The sequence below is a fragment of the Hypanus sabinus genome, chromosome 8 (genome assembly GCF_030144855.1).
Source record: "Hypanus sabinus isolate sHypSab1 chromosome 8, sHypSab1.hap1, whole genome shotgun sequence".
Taxonomy (NCBI): domain Eukaryota; kingdom Metazoa; phylum Chordata; class Chondrichthyes; order Myliobatiformes; family Dasyatidae; genus Hypanus; species Hypanus sabinus.
In genome coordinates this window covers 40,192,249-40,209,662 of record NC_082713.1, presented here as the reverse complement: position 1 = coordinate 40,209,662, position 17,414 = coordinate 40,192,249, and the positions used below count along the sequence as shown (strand labels likewise).

The 17,414-nt window shown below is 45.5% G+C and overlaps 1 protein-coding gene across 2 annotated transcripts in view; it reads right to left on the bottom strand.

The window, feature by feature from the left end:
- Window positions 1-442, bottom strand: part of LOC132398068 (heat shock factor protein 2-like) — a 46,483-nt gene extending 46,041 nt beyond the window's left edge. For both annotated transcript variants that reach the window (XM_059977007.1, XM_059977008.1), the window contains exon 1: window positions 156-442. In XM_059977007.1, the coding sequence (XP_059832990.1) occupies window positions 156-248 (93 nt within the window). In that variant the 5' untranslated portion in view covers window positions 249-442. The remainder of the gene's footprint in view (window positions 1-155) is intronic.
- Between the last annotated feature and the right edge of the window lie 16,972 nt (window positions 443-17,414).

Below are 17,414 nucleotides of genomic sequence, written 5' to 3'. Positions count from 1 at the left end.
ACCATAACATGTTTACGTTAAAATATTTTTATCCTCAAAACACGTCGTTTTCCGTGCATTATCTAACAATGAATAAAATCATATAAGCTGCTGATTAAAAGGTCTATCCATTTTACAAGGTTTGTACACAATCTATAACAAAGATTTTTACTTACTCGACTCCAGCAGATTAAATCATCCGTCCCCGAATCCTCCACCAAGGTCCATAACTTGTTCAAGAAAGCAGGTACACTGCAATTTTGTCTCATTTCCCTCCACCGAAGCAATTGTAAGTTGTGAATAAACTTCTTCTGCCACTTTCCTTTTATAATACAATGTGCTGCTTCCCGCACAGGCGAGATAGGTCGAATTACGATACTTATGCACTTCCAAGAGGATGGACTCCCGTTTATTTTTAATTACGTTTATTGCGAAGTACATGCTCGACATGTGGGCGGAGTCTCTCGCACAGCAACTGACAATCATAGAATGAAACGACACGGACAGAGCAAGGAATGGAGGCGGCACGAAAACCTCCCGACGAATGGGAAAGGGATATTCTCACGCCGCTTCAGAGTGGCAGTTAAACCATCCAATGAAAAAGCGGATTAGTTGGCTCGGGTCTCCCTAAATTTCTTTGCATTGCGCGTGAGCACTTGCGTAATGACGTACGAGTAGTGAATAATCTTCTATTTGAATAGCGATACATAATAGCTGGAGCAATTACATTTATTAAAAATAGAAAATAAATATATTGGCGAGAAATTATTATATTAATAAAAGCAGAAAATACTGGTTTACTCAACAGCTCGGGCAGATTTTATGGAGAACGCATCTAGAGTTAACACCCCAGTCAGATGATTTTTAATCCTAATTATTTTGTTCTAAGTAAATTAGTATAATATTGAAACATGTTCAAAGGTGCAGTGAAAAACCGTCCAATCAGATCGGTTATTTATAACAGTGCTTTGAGGTAGTGCAAGGCAAGAATAAAATTTTACTGAGAGGAACAGAGTGCGAGTAGACAATAGGTGCAAGTCATAACGAGGTCGCTTGTGAGGTCAAGAATTCATCTCATCGTACTCGGGAACAATTTAGCAGTCCTATAACACTGTGATAGAATCTGTCCTTGTGCCTTATGGTATGTCCGACACCCTGAGCCTTGAGACTGGTCCTGGACTAGTTTCGGCGGCATTATTTTCTTATTATTATTTAATTATTTATGGTTTTATATTGCTATATTTCTACACTATTCTTGGTTGGTGCGACTGTAACGAAACCCAGTTTCCCTCGGGATCAATAAAGTATTCTGTCTGTCTGTATATGCATTCAGGCTCTTGTCAGATCAGGGAGAGGGGAGAGAAGACCCCAGGGTCAGTGGGGTCTTTGATTATGCTACTCAGCAGGCTAGACAGCATCTATGGAAAAAAGTACAGGCTCGTCAGTCTTGCTGAAGGGTCTTGGATGTGTTGCTTGGATTTCCAGCATCTGCAGATTCTCTTGTTTGTTCTTTGATTATGCTGACTAGTTTACCGAGGCTGAGAAGTGCAGAGGGAGCCCATGGAGACAGGTGTCCATGATATAGCCCAATATCATCTGCGGTTCCTTGTGGTCACAGGAGAGCAGCTCCCATAGCAAGTTGAATTGCCTCTGGTGCATCAGTAAAAATTAGTGAAGGTCAAAGAGGACATGCTAAATTTCTTTGGCCTCCTGAGAAGGTAGAGGCATTGGTGAGCTTTCTTGGCTGTGTCATCAATGTGTTGGATCAGGATAGAAACAGAAAACGTACAGCACAATACAGGCCCTTTGGCCCACAAAGCTGTGCCAAACATGTCCTGATCCAGGAGTCTCAAAGACCCTATGGTATCCACCTCCACCACCATCACTGGCAGCCCATTCCATGCACTCACCACTCTCTTTGTTAAAAAAACTTACCCCTGACATCTCCTCTGTACCTACTTCCAAGCACCTTAAACTGTGCCCTCTCATGCTAGCCATTTCAGCCCCGGGAAAAACACACGATCAATGACTCCATGAAACTTGAAATTCCCAACCTCAGCACCACAGCATATGCACTGCCCCACTCCCTTCCCGAGATTGCTGGCTAATTACTTTGCTTTGCTGACATTGAGTGTAAGGTTGCTGTGAGGTGTCATCTGCAAACTCGAGGAGTCACAGCGGAACTCTGCCATGCACGTTCAAGTTTAATTATCATTCAACCATACATGAATATAGTAAAACAAAACAGCATTTTGTCTGGAGCCAAGGTGCAAATCACATTAACAACAGCACAGAGCAAAAAAATGGGTATGACTTCAGATCGATTGTCCTCGTCCAGCTTGTTCTTCCATGGAGTGAACACCACAGTTGTAATTGTATATGGAGTAGAAATAAAGGGTTGAGGATGTAGCCCTGTGACGCACCACAATCTGTGTTGAGAATAATCACGGCAAAGGTGCTACTGCCTATAGCGTTCTGTGGTCAGGAAGTCAAGGATATGTTCAGGCCCAGCTCTAGGGGGTTTGAAGATGCTAGGAATTATAGTACTGAAGGCAGAGTTGCAGTCATTGAACAATAGTCTAAATGAAAGTCTTTACTGTCCAGATGCTGTAAGAGATGAGCACAGGGTCAGGGAGATGACAGCTGCTGTAGACTTGTTTAGACTATAGGCAAATTATAATGGGCCAAGGTTGTCTGGGAGTCCAAAATTAATACATGCTAAGACCAATCTGTCCCAAAGCACTTTATGATAGTGGATGTCAAAGTCACTGGACAGTAAGTTATTAAGACATGTTACCTTGTTTTTCTTGGGTAGCAGGAAAATAGTGGTCTTCTTTAATCAGGTGGGTATCTCTGATTGAAGCAGGTAGGGGTAAATAATATCTGCAAATACCAATTTCCCCCCACCCCCACAAGATCCATGAACACACCCAAGGATATCAGCCAGGCCAGCTGCTTTCTGTAAGTCCACTCTCCAGAGAACTGATCCTATGTCCACAACAGTGACTGTGAGTTCAGGTGGATTAGAGACTGTCAGGATGGGTGATGATATTCCAATCCCCTTCTGTTCAAAACATGCATAGAATACATTAAACTCATTGGGAAGGAATGTGCTGTTGTCAGCGAGGCTGCCTGACTTTGTTTTGGCGTTCAGTACAGCATGGTGGAAACTGAGCTGCACAATAATTGACTTGGATGACTGGGGTGCAGATATGAAGAACAAAGGCTTAGTCATCTACATTGGCTCAATGTTAGCTGTGATGGATAATGATGGCAATGTGCAATAAGGATAAATTAAATTAGGCCTACGACTATGCCAGCCCTTCCCAAAACCCTCATTCCACCGCTAGCCAAAAATCTGTCCGTTCTGGCCTCAAACATTCAGCAATTCAGCCTCACACCTCCTTGGGGCTAGAGATTTCTAGCTTTATCATGCTTTTGAGAAAGTAAACTCTCACTTTATCTTAAACGGACATACTATTTCTGAAACAGTCCTAGATTACTCTGCAAGTGGGAATCACTCACCTATCCTTCAAAAAGGTTACCTGCCATTGCACCAAACTCCAATAACAGGCAAATTTTCTTAACCACTCTTGGAATACAGTCAGAGGATTACAGACAGAAACTGGCCCTTCAACCCATCTAGTCCATGCTGAAACCATTTAAACTGTCTACTCCCATCGACCTCAACAGGGACGACAGCCCTCCAGGTACTTACCCAAACTTCTCTTAAATGTCAAAATCAAGCACACATGCACCACTGCTGCAGACAGCTAATTCCACACTCTCATGACCCCCCGAGTAAAGAAATTTACCCTCATGTTCCCCTTAAACTTATCACCTTTCACCTTTAACCCATGACTTCTGGTTGTAGCCCCACCTAACCTTCTAGATCCTAAAGAATAAAGTCCCAATCAATTCAATCGTTCCTTATAACTCAGGTCCTTCAGATCCAGCAACATCCTTGTAAATTTTCTCTGCACTCTTTCAACCTTGTTAACATCTTTCCTACTGATCAAAATTGCACACAATACTTCAAAATAGACCTCACCATACATCTTCAACACAACAGCCCAACTTCTGTCCTCAATACATTGATTTAGAAGGCCAATGTGCCAAAAGCTTTCATTACAACCCTATCTACCCGTGATGCCACTTTCAATGAATTATGGACCTGTATTCCCAGATTCCTTTGTTCTACCACATTCCTCAGTGCCCTACCGTTTATTGTGTAAGACCCACTCTCAATTGATTCTACCAAAGTACACAACCTCGCACTTGTCTGCATTAATTTCCATCTGCCACTTTTCAGCCCATTTTTCCAGCTGATGCAGATCCCTCTGCAAGCCGTGATAGTCTTCCTCGCTGTCCACAGCACTTCCAAGCTCACTGCCACCTACAGATCTGCTGATCTAGTTTACCACATTGTCACCCAGGCCATTGATATAGATGACAAACAACAAAGGCCCCAGCACTGATCCCTCGAAGACTGGTTAGATATGAGCTACCATGCATAAAGCCATGCTGACTATTGTTAATCAGTCCATGTCAATTCAAATACTTATATATCTGCTTCCTTAGAATGCCTTCCAATAACTTACCCACAATTGATGTCAGACTCAGTGGCCTGCAGAGTGCGATACTGGATCTGCTATTAGGGAATGAGACAGAGCAGGTGACAGAAGTTTGTGTAGGGGAACACTTTGCATCCAGTAACCACAATGCCATTAGTTTCAAAGTAAATATGCAAAATGATAGGTCTGGTCCGCAGGCTGAGAGTCAAAATTGGAAAAAGGCCATTTTTGATGGCGTAAGAAATAATCTGACAAGTGTGGATTGGGACAGGCTGTTTTCTGGCAAAGGTGTACTTGGAAAGTGGGAGGCCTTCAAAAAAGAAATTTGAGAGTTCAAAGCTTGTATGTGCCTGTCAGAATAAAAGGTAAAGGTAACAAATGTAAGGAACCTTGGTTTTCAGGAGATATTGAGGCCCTGGGTAAAAGAAAAAAGGTTCATAGCAGGTATCGGCAGGCAGGAACAAATGAGGTCCTTATGGAGCACAAGAAATGCAAGAGAACACTTGAGAAAGAAATCAGGAGGGCTAAAAGAAGGCATGAAGTTGCTCTTGCAGACAAGCAGAAAGAGAATCCTAAGGATACATTAAGAGCAAAATGATCTCAAGGGGCAAAATTGAACCTCTCGAAGACAAGACTGGTAATCCATGTGTGGAGGCAAAAGAGGCGGGGGAGATCTTAAATGAATTCTTTGCATTTCTATTTTCTTGGGAGACGGAGACAGAGGCAGAGTCTATAGAAGTGAGGAAAAGCGGCACCAACTTCATGGACCTTCTACAGATTACAGAGAAGGAGATGTTTGCTACCCTGAGGTAAATCAGGGTGGATAAATCACCAGAGCCTGCCGAGGTGTTCCCTTGGACCCTACAGGAGCAAGTGCAGAAATATCTAGCAGAGATATTTAAAACTTCTTTTGTGACAGGAGAGGTACCAGAGGATTTGAGAGTAGCCATTTTTATTCTGCTGCTTAAAAAAGGCTCTAAACAGAAACCAGGAAATTCCTAGGACTTGGATGGTCTGATAACATAGCCGATTAACATGGTCCTACCTTTCTTATTTCTCAGTTCCAACCATAACGCCTCATTTGTCGAGTTCTCCAATCTGTCCTGACAGAGCACTGCTGTGATATTTTCACTGACTACTTTCCCTGACCCTCCTTAAACCCTCCCACTTGGTCATGACTAAAACAACAGAAACCCAGAATATTGAACTGCCAGTCCTGCCCCTCCTGCAACCAAGTCCCACCAATGGCTACAATATCATAATTTCAGGTGTTGATCCATGCCCTGCACTCATCCTACGATAGACCTTGCATTGAAATATATACACACCTCAGGACACTAGTTGTACCATGCTCAGTCTTTTGATTCCTGACTTCCTCTGCCAACATTTGCCTCCACAATGTCTCCACTAAGTGTTCTGACACTCTGGTTCCCATCCCCCTGCAACTCTGGCATTGACAAACATACCCGCTAGGATATTAGTCCCCCTCCTGTTAAGGTGCAAACCATCCCTCTGTACAGGTCTCACTTTCCCTGGAAGAGAGCTCAATTATCCAAAAATTCCCCCCTACACCAACTCCTTAACCACATGTTAAAATGTATAACCTCCCTTATTCTGGCCTCACTAGCACGTAGCAATCCTGAGATCACAACCCTGGAGATCCTGCCCTTTAACCTAGTACCCAACTCCCTATGCAGATCCTTTTCATTGGTACCTACATAGACCACCGCCTCTGCCTGTTCACCCTCCCATAAGAATGCTGAGGACTTGACTGAGATGCCCCGAACCCTGGCATCCAGGAGTCCATAAGCCACCCAGGAATCTCATTCTCGCCCACCAAACCTCCTGTCCTTTCCCCTGACTAACGAGTCCTCTATCACCACAACTTGCCCTTTTCCCCCCTTCACTACTGAGTCACAAAGCCAGACTCAGTAGCAGAGACCTGATCACTGTGGCTTTCTTCTGTTAGGCCAAACCACCACCACCACAAGAATCCGAAGTGATATATGTGCTGTTGAGGGGCATGGCCACAGGGCACTCTGCACTGGCTCCTTAACCACTTTCCTCTTCTTGACAGTCAACTAGATTCCTGTATTCTGCACCTTGGGTATAACTACCTCTCTATTCATCTAATCTATCATCCCTTCAGCCTTCCGAATGATCCAGAGTTCATCCAGTTCCAGCTTCAACTCCTTACCGCGGATATTCAGAAGTTGCAGCTGGATTCACTTCTCACAGTTGTAGTCACCAGGGAGGTCTCCATGCCTTGCAGCATCCTGCAAGAGGAGCATTCAACTATCCTGCCTGGCATCTCTACTGTCCTGACTGATCAGATATAAAGAAGGGAAGGGGGAAAAAAACACTTAACCTCATGCTTTTCTTCAGTTCCTCTGACTGGATCCTCTTCGCTGAAGACTCAAAGATCTAAGGCCTCAAAATCACCACTCTGATGACCATTGCACTTGTCCCTGCCTTCCTTTAATTTGCTCTTGCTAATCAATCCCAAACACAGACTAGTCATAGAAACTTAGAAAACCTACAGAACAATACAGGCCCTTTGGCCCACAAAAATTGTGCCGAGCATGTCCCTACCTTAGAAATTACTAGGCTTACCCATAGCCCTCTATTTTTCTAAGCTCCATGTACCTATCCAAAAGTTCCTTAAAAGACCCTATCATATCCACCTCCACCACTGTTACCGGCAGCCCATTCCATGCACTCACCATTCTGAGTAAAAAACTTACCCCTGATATCTCCTCCGTACCTACTCCCCAGCACCTTAAATCTGTGTCCTCTTGTGGCAACCATTTCAGCCCTGGGAAAAAGCCTCTGACTATCCACACGATCAATGCCTCTCATCATCTTGTACACCTCTATCAGGTCACCTCTCATCTTCTATCACTCCAAGGAGAAAAGGCCAAGATCACTCATCCTATTCTCATAAGGCATGCTTCCCAATCCAGGCAACATCCTTGTAAATCTTCTCTGCACCCTGTGGCTTCCATATCCTTCCTGTAGTGAGGTGACCAGAACTGAGCACAGTACTCCAAGTGGGGTCTGACCAGGTCACTGGTTAGACCTCAACTTACACTGCTGCAAACCACTGCTGCCTTTTTCTACTCGGGCTGTGGACCCAGGTGAAATTCCCTGCTCTCAAACTTCTGATGTCTGGATTGGTCACCGGTCAGAGCTCAATTTACTCAAAGTCTTTCAGTTCAGGAATGAACCCTGTTGTCCTCTTTCAACCGCCTCCAATGCAAGTGTACGTCTCCGTAAATAAGGAGACTAAATCGATATGCTGTGGAGTCTCAGTACTGAGGAACTACATCTATGTAAGAAGAAAGGCTGATCTTCTGCATACAGTGAAGGAGGAGATATGATGGAGAAGCAATGAAGTCTTGAAAGATGGACGGCAGCAGATCAACATTCCAGGATATACAATTCTCAGACAGGGTTTGCTGGGCCAGGGTGGGATGACATAGTAGTGGCAGCATCCCACTGTTTTCTACTTGAGGTGGAGGGTTATATGGGAGGCAGGGTTTGAGGGTCGGCACAACATTGTGCGCCGAAGGGCCTGTATTGTTCTATGTTAACAAGCATTCCACTTTGGCTTAAAGTTAGCTGTAACAGATAATGATGACAATGTGCAAGAGGGAAATAGGGAATAGATTATGCCTGGTGATACCCATACCATGGAGTGGAACATCAGTGTAGCAGTTAATACTATTATAACGTCAGTGACCCAGGTTCAATCCTGCTGCTGTCCATAAGGAATTTGTATGTTATCTTCGTGACCATACTTTCCTCCCTTGTTCCAAAGATGTAGATTAGCGAGTTGTGGACATGCTGTATTGGCCTTGGAAGCACAGCATCACTAGCCGGCTGCCATCAGAATAATCCTGTGTTGGTCATTGATGCAAAACAACATTTCATAAAGCTAAAGCTAATCTGTAATGTTGTAAGGAAAAGGTTAGCAAAAAATCAGTCTGCAATTAAGGCCATGCAGTGGAGCTAGGAATAAAATAAAAGGGCAATCAGTTTGTATTACAGGACACCCAGACAGCTGGGAGGAGAGAAACAGGTGTGCTAATCACAATTTTTAAAAAAACAAAGGGTCTTAACAGATGGAGACTTCAGCTTCTCGCAATACTAATTGGCATCACCTTGGTTTGAAAATCTTGGGTGCATTAACGTCCTGTATTAGAAGGCTAATTTCAAACTGATAAAAACAAGTAAAAACAGACCAGAGCAGGTGACCAACGGGAGGCAATCGAAAGGGAATTCAGGGCCAATATACTCCCATAATAGTAAGGGGCAGGGCTTGCAGATCTGGTAGCAGAATATCAGGATAAATTGGCGATTGCATGAAGAGAATAGCAGTCTAAGAGCAAAATAGTGGATTAAGGAGCTGGAGCACAGGATAAGAGCAGCGAGGAAATATTGCAACAGCATAGAATATTAGTTAACCCATAGATGGAGTATGGTGTGCAGTTTTGATGGAGAAGGTGCAGAGGATGCCTGGGGTAGTGTTTCAGCTTCAAGGAGAGACTCAATAAGCTGGGCTTTGAAGAGAACGAGGAGGACCTCAGGTATACTAAACTGGGGTGGCATAATAGACAGTGGAAAGCTTTTAATCTTAGTAGAAGTATCTGATTATGGCAAAGTTTTACTTTAGGGTTTGAATAAGGATTAGAGATTTAAAGGGGATTTGAGACTAATTGAACCATCAAGAATGCCGACCGTGCTATTCCGTGCCTTCACCTCAGGAAGTCTGATCACCAAGCTGTACTTCTGCTCCCTGACGCATTGGCCAAGTGGTCTGAAGGTCGCTAGGCTGCGTGTGCGTCCTTGAGCAAGGCACTTAACCACACATTGTTCTGCGACGACACCGGTGCCAAGCTGTATGGGTCCTAATGCCCTTCCCTCGGACAACATCAGTGGTATGAGAAAGGGAGACCGGCATGGGCAATTGCCAGTCTTCCATACAACCCTGCCCAGGCTTGCACCCTGGAAACTTTCCAAGGCACAAATCCATGATGTACTGAGACTAATGGAGGCCTACACACTCCCTGAGTACTGTACAGGCCGAGACTGAAGACTGCAGCGCCAGTGGTGAGGACCAAGAAGGTTTGGACAAGGGAAGCACGGGAGCACCTAGAGGACTGCTTTGAATCGGTGGACTGGACTGCATTCAAGGATTCATCTTTGAATCTGGAGCATGCTGCAGTTGTTACAGACTTCATAAAAACCTCTGTGGATGAGTGTGTACCTACGAAGACTTTCAGTACATCATTCCCAAACCAAAAGCCGTGGATGAACCAGGAGGTACATTACTTGCTGAAGGCTAGATCTGCGGCATTCGAGTCCAGCAACCCAGGCTTGTACCAGAAAACCAGGTATGACTTGCGGAGGCTATTTCAAGGACAAAGGGACAATTTTGATTGGAGGTGATATCAGATGCATGGCAACTCTGGCAGGGACTGTAAGACATTACCTCCTACAAAGCAATGCATCACTACCAGATGAACTCAATGCCTTCTATGCCCACTTTGAAAGGGAGAACACAACTACAGCTGTGAAGATCCCTGATGCAACTGATGACCCTGCGATCTCTGTCTCAGAGGCTGATGTTAGGCTGTCTTTAAAGAGAGTGAACCCTCGCAAGGCAGAAGGTCCCGATGGAGTACCTCTGAAAACCTGTGCCAACCAACTAGCAGGAGTATTCAAGGACATTTTCAACCTCACACTGCTGTGGGCAGTAGTTCCCATTTGCTTTGAAAAGGCAACAATTATACCAGTGCCAAAGAAGAATAATGTGGGCTGCCTTAATGACTATCGCCCGGTAACAGTCACATCAACAGTGATGAAATGCTTTGAGAAGTTGGTTATGATTAGACTGAACTCCTGCTACAGCAAGGACCTGGACCCATTGCAATTTGCCTATCGTCACAATAGGTCAATGGCAGATGCAATTTCCACAACTCTTCACCCAGCCTTAGACCACCTAGACAACACAAACACCTACATCAGGATGCTGTTCATCGACTATAGCTTTGCATTTAATACCATCATTCCCACAATCCTAATTGAGAAGTTGCAGAAACTGGGGCTTCTGTACCTTACTCTGAAATTGGATCCCTGACTTCCTAACTGTAAGACCGCATTCTGTGTGGATTGCTGATAACATTTCCTTGTTGCTGATGATGAACACTGGTGCACCTCAGGGGTCTGTGCTTAGCCCACTGCTCTACTGTCTAAATACACATGACTGTGTGGCTAGGCATAGCTCAAACACCATCTACAAATTTGCTGATGATACAACCGTTGTCGGTAGAATCTCAGGTGGTGATGAGAGGGCGTACAGGAGTGAGATATACCAACTAGTGGAATGGTGCTACAGCAACAACCTGGCACTCAAAGTCAGTAAGACGAAAGAACTGATTGTGGACTTCAGGAAGGGCAAGACAATTGAACACATAACAATCCTCAGAGGGATCAGAAGTAGAGAGAATGAGCAGCTTCAAGTTCCTGGGTGTCAAGATCTCTGAGGATCTAACCTGGTCCCAGCATATTGCTGTAGTCATAAAGAAGACAAGACAGTGACTATATTTCATTGGGAGTTTGAAGAGATTTGGCATATCAACAAATACACTCAAAAACTTCTATAGTTGTACCATGGAGAGCATTCTGACAGGCTGCATCACTGTCTGGTATGGATGGACTAGTGCACAGGACTGAAAGAAGCTGCAGAAGGTTGTAAATCTAGTCAGCTCCATCTTGGGCACTGGCCTACGAAGCATCCAGGACACCTTTAGGAAGTGGTGTCTCAGAAAGGCAGTGTCCATTTGTGGTGAACTACATATACCTGTCTGGACATGCCCCCTGCTGACTTCTCCTGTGGCTCCTCCCACAGACCCCGGTATAAAGACGATCAAGGCCTGAGCCCGGCCTCTCAGTCTCCAGGATGTAGTATGGTGGTCACTCACTGCTTGTTCCTTCTTCCAGTCAATAAAAAACCGATACCTCACTTTTACATCTCAGAGTGTTATTGATGGTGCATCAATTTTATTGACTGGAAGTTTTAAAACATGGAAAGCGTTTTACGTCCGGAAAGATTGGATTTGGACCCCCAAGACCCTGAAGCAGCTCTTGCCTTTGAACTCTGGCTTGCATGCTTCCAATCATACTTGGAGGAGGTTAGTGCAACTGACCCCGCTGTTATGCACCGAATTCTCCTCTCGAGGGTCACCCCGAAAGTTTATTCACTTATCAGGGACCTGTCGACCTACGAAGGGGCACTGGACACCCTCAAAAGACAGTACCTGCGGCCAGTGAACACCGTCTACGCAAGACATCGCTTAGCCACCCGACGACAGCGGCCTGCAGATTCGAGTACCCAGTTTCTCCGAGCCCTACAGAAACTCGTCCGAACTTGTGATTGCAAAACTCTCACGGCGGAACATCATGCGGAGCTGCTAGTACGAGACGCCTTTGTTACAGGAATGAGGTCAGTGTACGTGCGTCAGCGGCTGCTGGAAAATGCAGATCTTACCTTACGCTCGGCAATCGAGACGGCCGACATGCTGGAGGCTGCTCTGCACAATGCTGACGCTGTCCAGTCGCACGATCTCCCGCCAGTTCCGTGGACACCTCAGACCCCGCCACCGCCGGTTCCCATGAGCGAATTCACCAATGCCGCTGCCAGTCATGATTCCACGAACTTCCCGAACCCGACCACGGCTGCAGCCAGGCGAAAGCCTGAGCTGTGTTATTTCTGCGGACTTGAAAAGCACCCCCGAAAATGCTGCCCGGCCCGAGAAACAATTTGCTCCAGCTGCGGGAAGAAGGGCCATTTTGCCAAGGTCTGTAAGTCTAAACTACGAGCGGGGTCGGGCAGCGCTGCATGTGAGACATGTGGGCGGCCATCTTTGTCGGCACCAACATGCCCTGCCCCCTACCCACCGGTGCCTACCGGGCACCAAGACGGCAGTTCAACTCTGGTCACTGTAACCCTCGACCAAAGCGCCCCACACCAGCTTGCAAGGTCAATGATGGACATCCTGATAGAGGGGCACAGGTCTAGCTGCCTGTTTGACACGGGCAGCACTGGGAGTTTTATTGACCCGGACACAGTGCAACACTGCAGACACGTGACATGGCTGGTAAGCCAAAGGGTCACCTTGGCTTCTGGGTCGCATTCCACAGACATCCGGGTGGGTTGTGTAGGGACACTGGTGGTGCAGGGCACAGAATATCAGAACTTTGCGCTACTGGCCATGCCTCAACTGTGTGCACCTGTGTTATTGGGGCTGGAGTTCCAGAGCCATCTCGAAAGTGTGACTATGGCATATGACAGGCCCCTCCCACCACTCACTGTCAGGAATCCTCAGTTTGGTGGGGCTTCGTCATATACCCTGCTACTGACCACACACACACCCCGACCCACACATCCCACCCTGCACCATGCCAACAGCCGCGCTACTGACACCACTTCCAGCCTCTCCTCAAGATCCCTCCCCAACTGCTGTTCACCAACCTGACCCCCGACTGTAAACCTGTGACAACTAAAAGCAGGAGGTACAGCGCGGGGGACAGGGCCTTCATTCAGTCAGAGGTGCAGCAGCTGCTCAGGGAGGGGATCATTGAGCCAAGCACAAGCCCTTGGAGGGCCCAGGTGGTTGTTGTTCGGACCGGGCAGAAAAATAGGATGGTCGTGGACTATAGTCAAACCATCAATAGGTTGACGCAGCTTGACGCGTACCCCCTACCCCCCATCGCGGATATGGTCAACCAGATAGCTCAGTACAAGGTGTACTCAACAATAGATCTGAAATCCGCTTATCATCAGCTCCCCATCCGCCCAGAGGACCGCCCCTACACCGCCTTCGAGGAAGGCAGCTGGCTCTATCACTTCCTGCGCGTCCCATTTGGTGTCACAAATGGTGTCTCGGTCTTCCAGAGGGAAACGGACCGGATGGTGGACCAGTGCCAACTGAAGGCCACATTTCCCTATCTGGATAACATCACCATCTGTGGTTGCGACTGGCCGGATCACAATGCCAACCTCCAACGATTCTTCCAAGTGGCCGAAACCCTGAACCTTACTTATAATAGGGACAAATGTGAGTTCAGAACCACCCGACTCGCTATCCTTGGGTATGTTGTGGAAAACGGGGTCATTGGCCCTGACCCTGACCGTATGCACCCCCTGTTAGAACTCTCTCTTCCCACCACTCTCAAAGCCCTCAGATGGTGCCTGGGCCTCTTTTCCTATTACGCCCAATGGATCCCCCATTACGCAGACAAGGCCTGCCCCCTGGTCAAGTCTACCACTTTTCCCCTCTCTGCTGAGGCCTGCGCGGCCTTCAGCTGCATTAAAGGGGACATTGTCAAAGCAACGATGCACGCGGTGGACGATTCCATTCCCTTCCAAGTAGAGAGTGACGCCTCCGATTTCGCGCTTGCTGCTACCCTCAGTCAGGCAGGCAGGCCAATAGCATTCTTTTCTCAAGGCTTTTTTTTTAAAACAAAGGAGGGGTGAATGTGGTGAACCACATATACCTGTCTGGACACACCCCCTGCTGACTGCTCCTGTGGCTCCTCCCACAGACCCCTGTATAAAGACGATTGAGGCCTGAGCCCGGCCCCTCAGTCTCCAGGATGTAGTATGGTGGTCACTCACTGCTTGTTCCTTCTTCCAGTCAATAAAAGCCGACACCTCGCTTTTACATCTCAGTGTGAGTTATTGATGGTGCATCACCATTATTAAAGACTTCCAGCATCCAGGGCATACATTTTTCTCACAGTTACCATCAGGTAGGAGATACAGAAGCCTGAAGGCACACACTCAGCGATTCAGGAACAGTTTCTTCCTCTCTGCCATCCGATTCCCAAATGGACTTTGAAACTTTGGACACTACCTCACTTTTTTAAAATATACAGTATTCATTTTTGTATATTTTTTAATCTATTCAATATACATAATTGATTTACATATATTGTTTATTACATCATTGTTTATTATGTTTTATTTTATTTACCATTTTTTCTCTCTTTGCTAGGTTACGTATTGCATTGAACTGCTGCAGCTGCTAAGTTAACAAATTTCACATCACATGCCAGTGATAATAAACCTGATTCTGAAACCTAGAATTCAAGGGTGGGGGTGAAGGGAAGAAAGCAGACAGGAGAAATCAAGATGCAATGGAAGCATCTAGCCTCAGAATATGTAAACAATTGGATGAACACTTAAGATGTGGTAGAGGTCTAAGCTAGCTATCAAGCCATATTGGGTCAAAAAGCCCATAACTGTAATAGTCTGTAGTTGCAGCAAGACCCAAATCAGCACAACCATCCCAAATCAATATGATGCTTTTTCCACATCTACATGAATCTCATTTGTTAGCATGCCTTGCATATTTAAGTGCTTGTCAAAGTGACTCAAACGCTCTTTGTACATGATTTCCACCTTCTTTTCTGATAGGCTGTTTCAGATCAACAAGCTGACCAAAATCCCCTTTGAATCTCCAATTTCTCCCCTTAAAACTGCATACTTAAATAGCCTAACCACAAGCAAAGGAGTGATCAACTACCATATGCTACATCAGGATAACCCTCAGTTTCCTTTATTCAAGGGAAACACTTGCTGTGCCTAAGGTTTTTCAGTCCAGGCAACATCCTTGTGAATTTCCTCCATATTCTCTCTACTGCATCTTCCCTACTTTTATACTTCATCTCATTTCCAATAAAAAAAACAATATTTCAAATGCATTTAATTACTTGGACCTTCAAATATTAAGAACAAACCTATTTTACTCCTACTACAAATTTCTCAATACTCACTGACTTCAGCCTATCCTTTGACAAAGCTCAAAGATGTTTCCCTTGGGAACAGCATAGTCGATCTGTGCTGCTCAAACTGGCAGGAGTGTTCAGAGATCTTTCACTCTCACCCATCTGCTTCAAGCAGGCTTCAGTTATACCAGTGCCTAAGAGCATGGGAACCCGCTTCGGTGTCTATCATCCAGTTGCACTTACATCCATTGTGAAGTGCTTTGAGGAGTTGGTGATGAAACATATCAATTCCTGCCCAGGAAGCAATTTAGGCCCACTCCAATTTACCTACTGGCACAACAGGTACCATTTCATTAGTTCTTCACTCAACACAGAACACCTGGAGATCAGCAATGCATACATCAGAATGTTCTATAATGACTTTAAAGGGTTACTGTATGAGGAGCGTTTGGCAGCTCAGGAGAATTGGGGGGGGGGGCAGTGGGAATCTCAGAAACATTCCAAATGTTAGAAGGCCTGAACAGATTAGATATTGCAAATCATTTCCCATGGTAGGGGAGTCTAGGACAAGAGGGCACAACTTCAGAATTGAAGGACGTCCATTTAGAACTGAGATGTGGAGAAATTACTTCAGTCAGAGGGTGGTAAATCTGTGGAATTTGTTGTCACGAGCAGCTGCAGAGGCCAAGTCATTGGGTGCATTTAAGGCAGAGATAGGTTCTTGATTAGCCTGGGTACGGAAGGGCACAGGGAGAAGGCAGGGGAGTGTGAATGACTGAAAGAACTGGATCAGCCTATGCTTGAATGGTGGAGCAGACTCAATGGGTCAAACGGCCTTCTGCTCCTATATCTTGTGATTTTAGGACTACAGCTCAGTATTCAATATCATCCTCTCAAAACTAGTAAGTGTCAAGACCTTGGCCTCAATATCTCCTTGCACAATTGGATTCTTGATATCCTCGAGGCAGAGTTCTCCATCAGTACAAGGTGCTTAGGCTATGACTGAGACCAAGCCAAGCTCCAATGCCATATTCAAGTTTACTGACAACAGCACGGCCGTAAGCTGTAAAAGTGGTGACGAATCAGCATACGGGAAGGAGATTGAAAATCTGGCTGAGAGGTTACATAACAGCCACTTCTTTCTCAATGTCAGCAAGACCAAGGAGCTGATTATTGCTTCAGGAAGAGGAAGCCAGTGGTCCCTGAGCCAGTCCTAATTTCAGAATGATAGGTGAAGGTCAGCAACTTTAAATTTCTTAGTGTTATCATTTCGGAAGATCAGTCCTAGGCCCAGAATGCATGTGCAATGAGGAAAGCATGGCAGCAGCTCAGCTTCCTTCGGAGTTTGCAAAAATTCAGCACAAAAAATTTGCCAAACTTTTATAGATGTATGGTGGAGAGAATATTGACTGGCTGCATCACAGCCAGATACAGAAACACTAATGCCCTTGAACAGAAATTCCTCCATGTAGTGGATATGGCCCAGACAAAAGGTAAAGCCCTCCACATCATTGAGCACATCTACATGGCGCACTATCACAGAAAAACATCGATCAGTGACCCCCACCATTCAGGTCATGGTCTCTTCTCACTGCTGCCAAAGTGGTACAGGAGCCTCGAGACTCACACCACTAGGTTCAGGAACAGTTGTTACCCCTCAATCATCACTCTTGAACCAACGGGACAATTTCACGCCCCCATCACTGATAGGTTCCCTCAACCTACTGCCCAACTTTCAAGGACTCTCCATCTCATGTTTGGTATTATTACTTTTTTTTCTTATTTCCAGAGTTTGTGGCCTTTTCTATGTTGGTTGTTTGCCCTTTTGATGCAGTCTTTCATTGATTAGTATGCCTGCAAGAAAATTAATCTCAAGCTTGTACATGGTAACACACATACCTTATAAGTCTATTTTGAACTTTGAGATAAGACTGCCATTCAGAAACTTATTACTTTTACTAAATCCCCATGACTGCTTTCTTCGTGCCTCCGATGACCATTTAACATGACAGAAAAAGTAGGATCTCCCAGTGGCCATCCACTTTAATTCCACTTCCCATTCCAAAG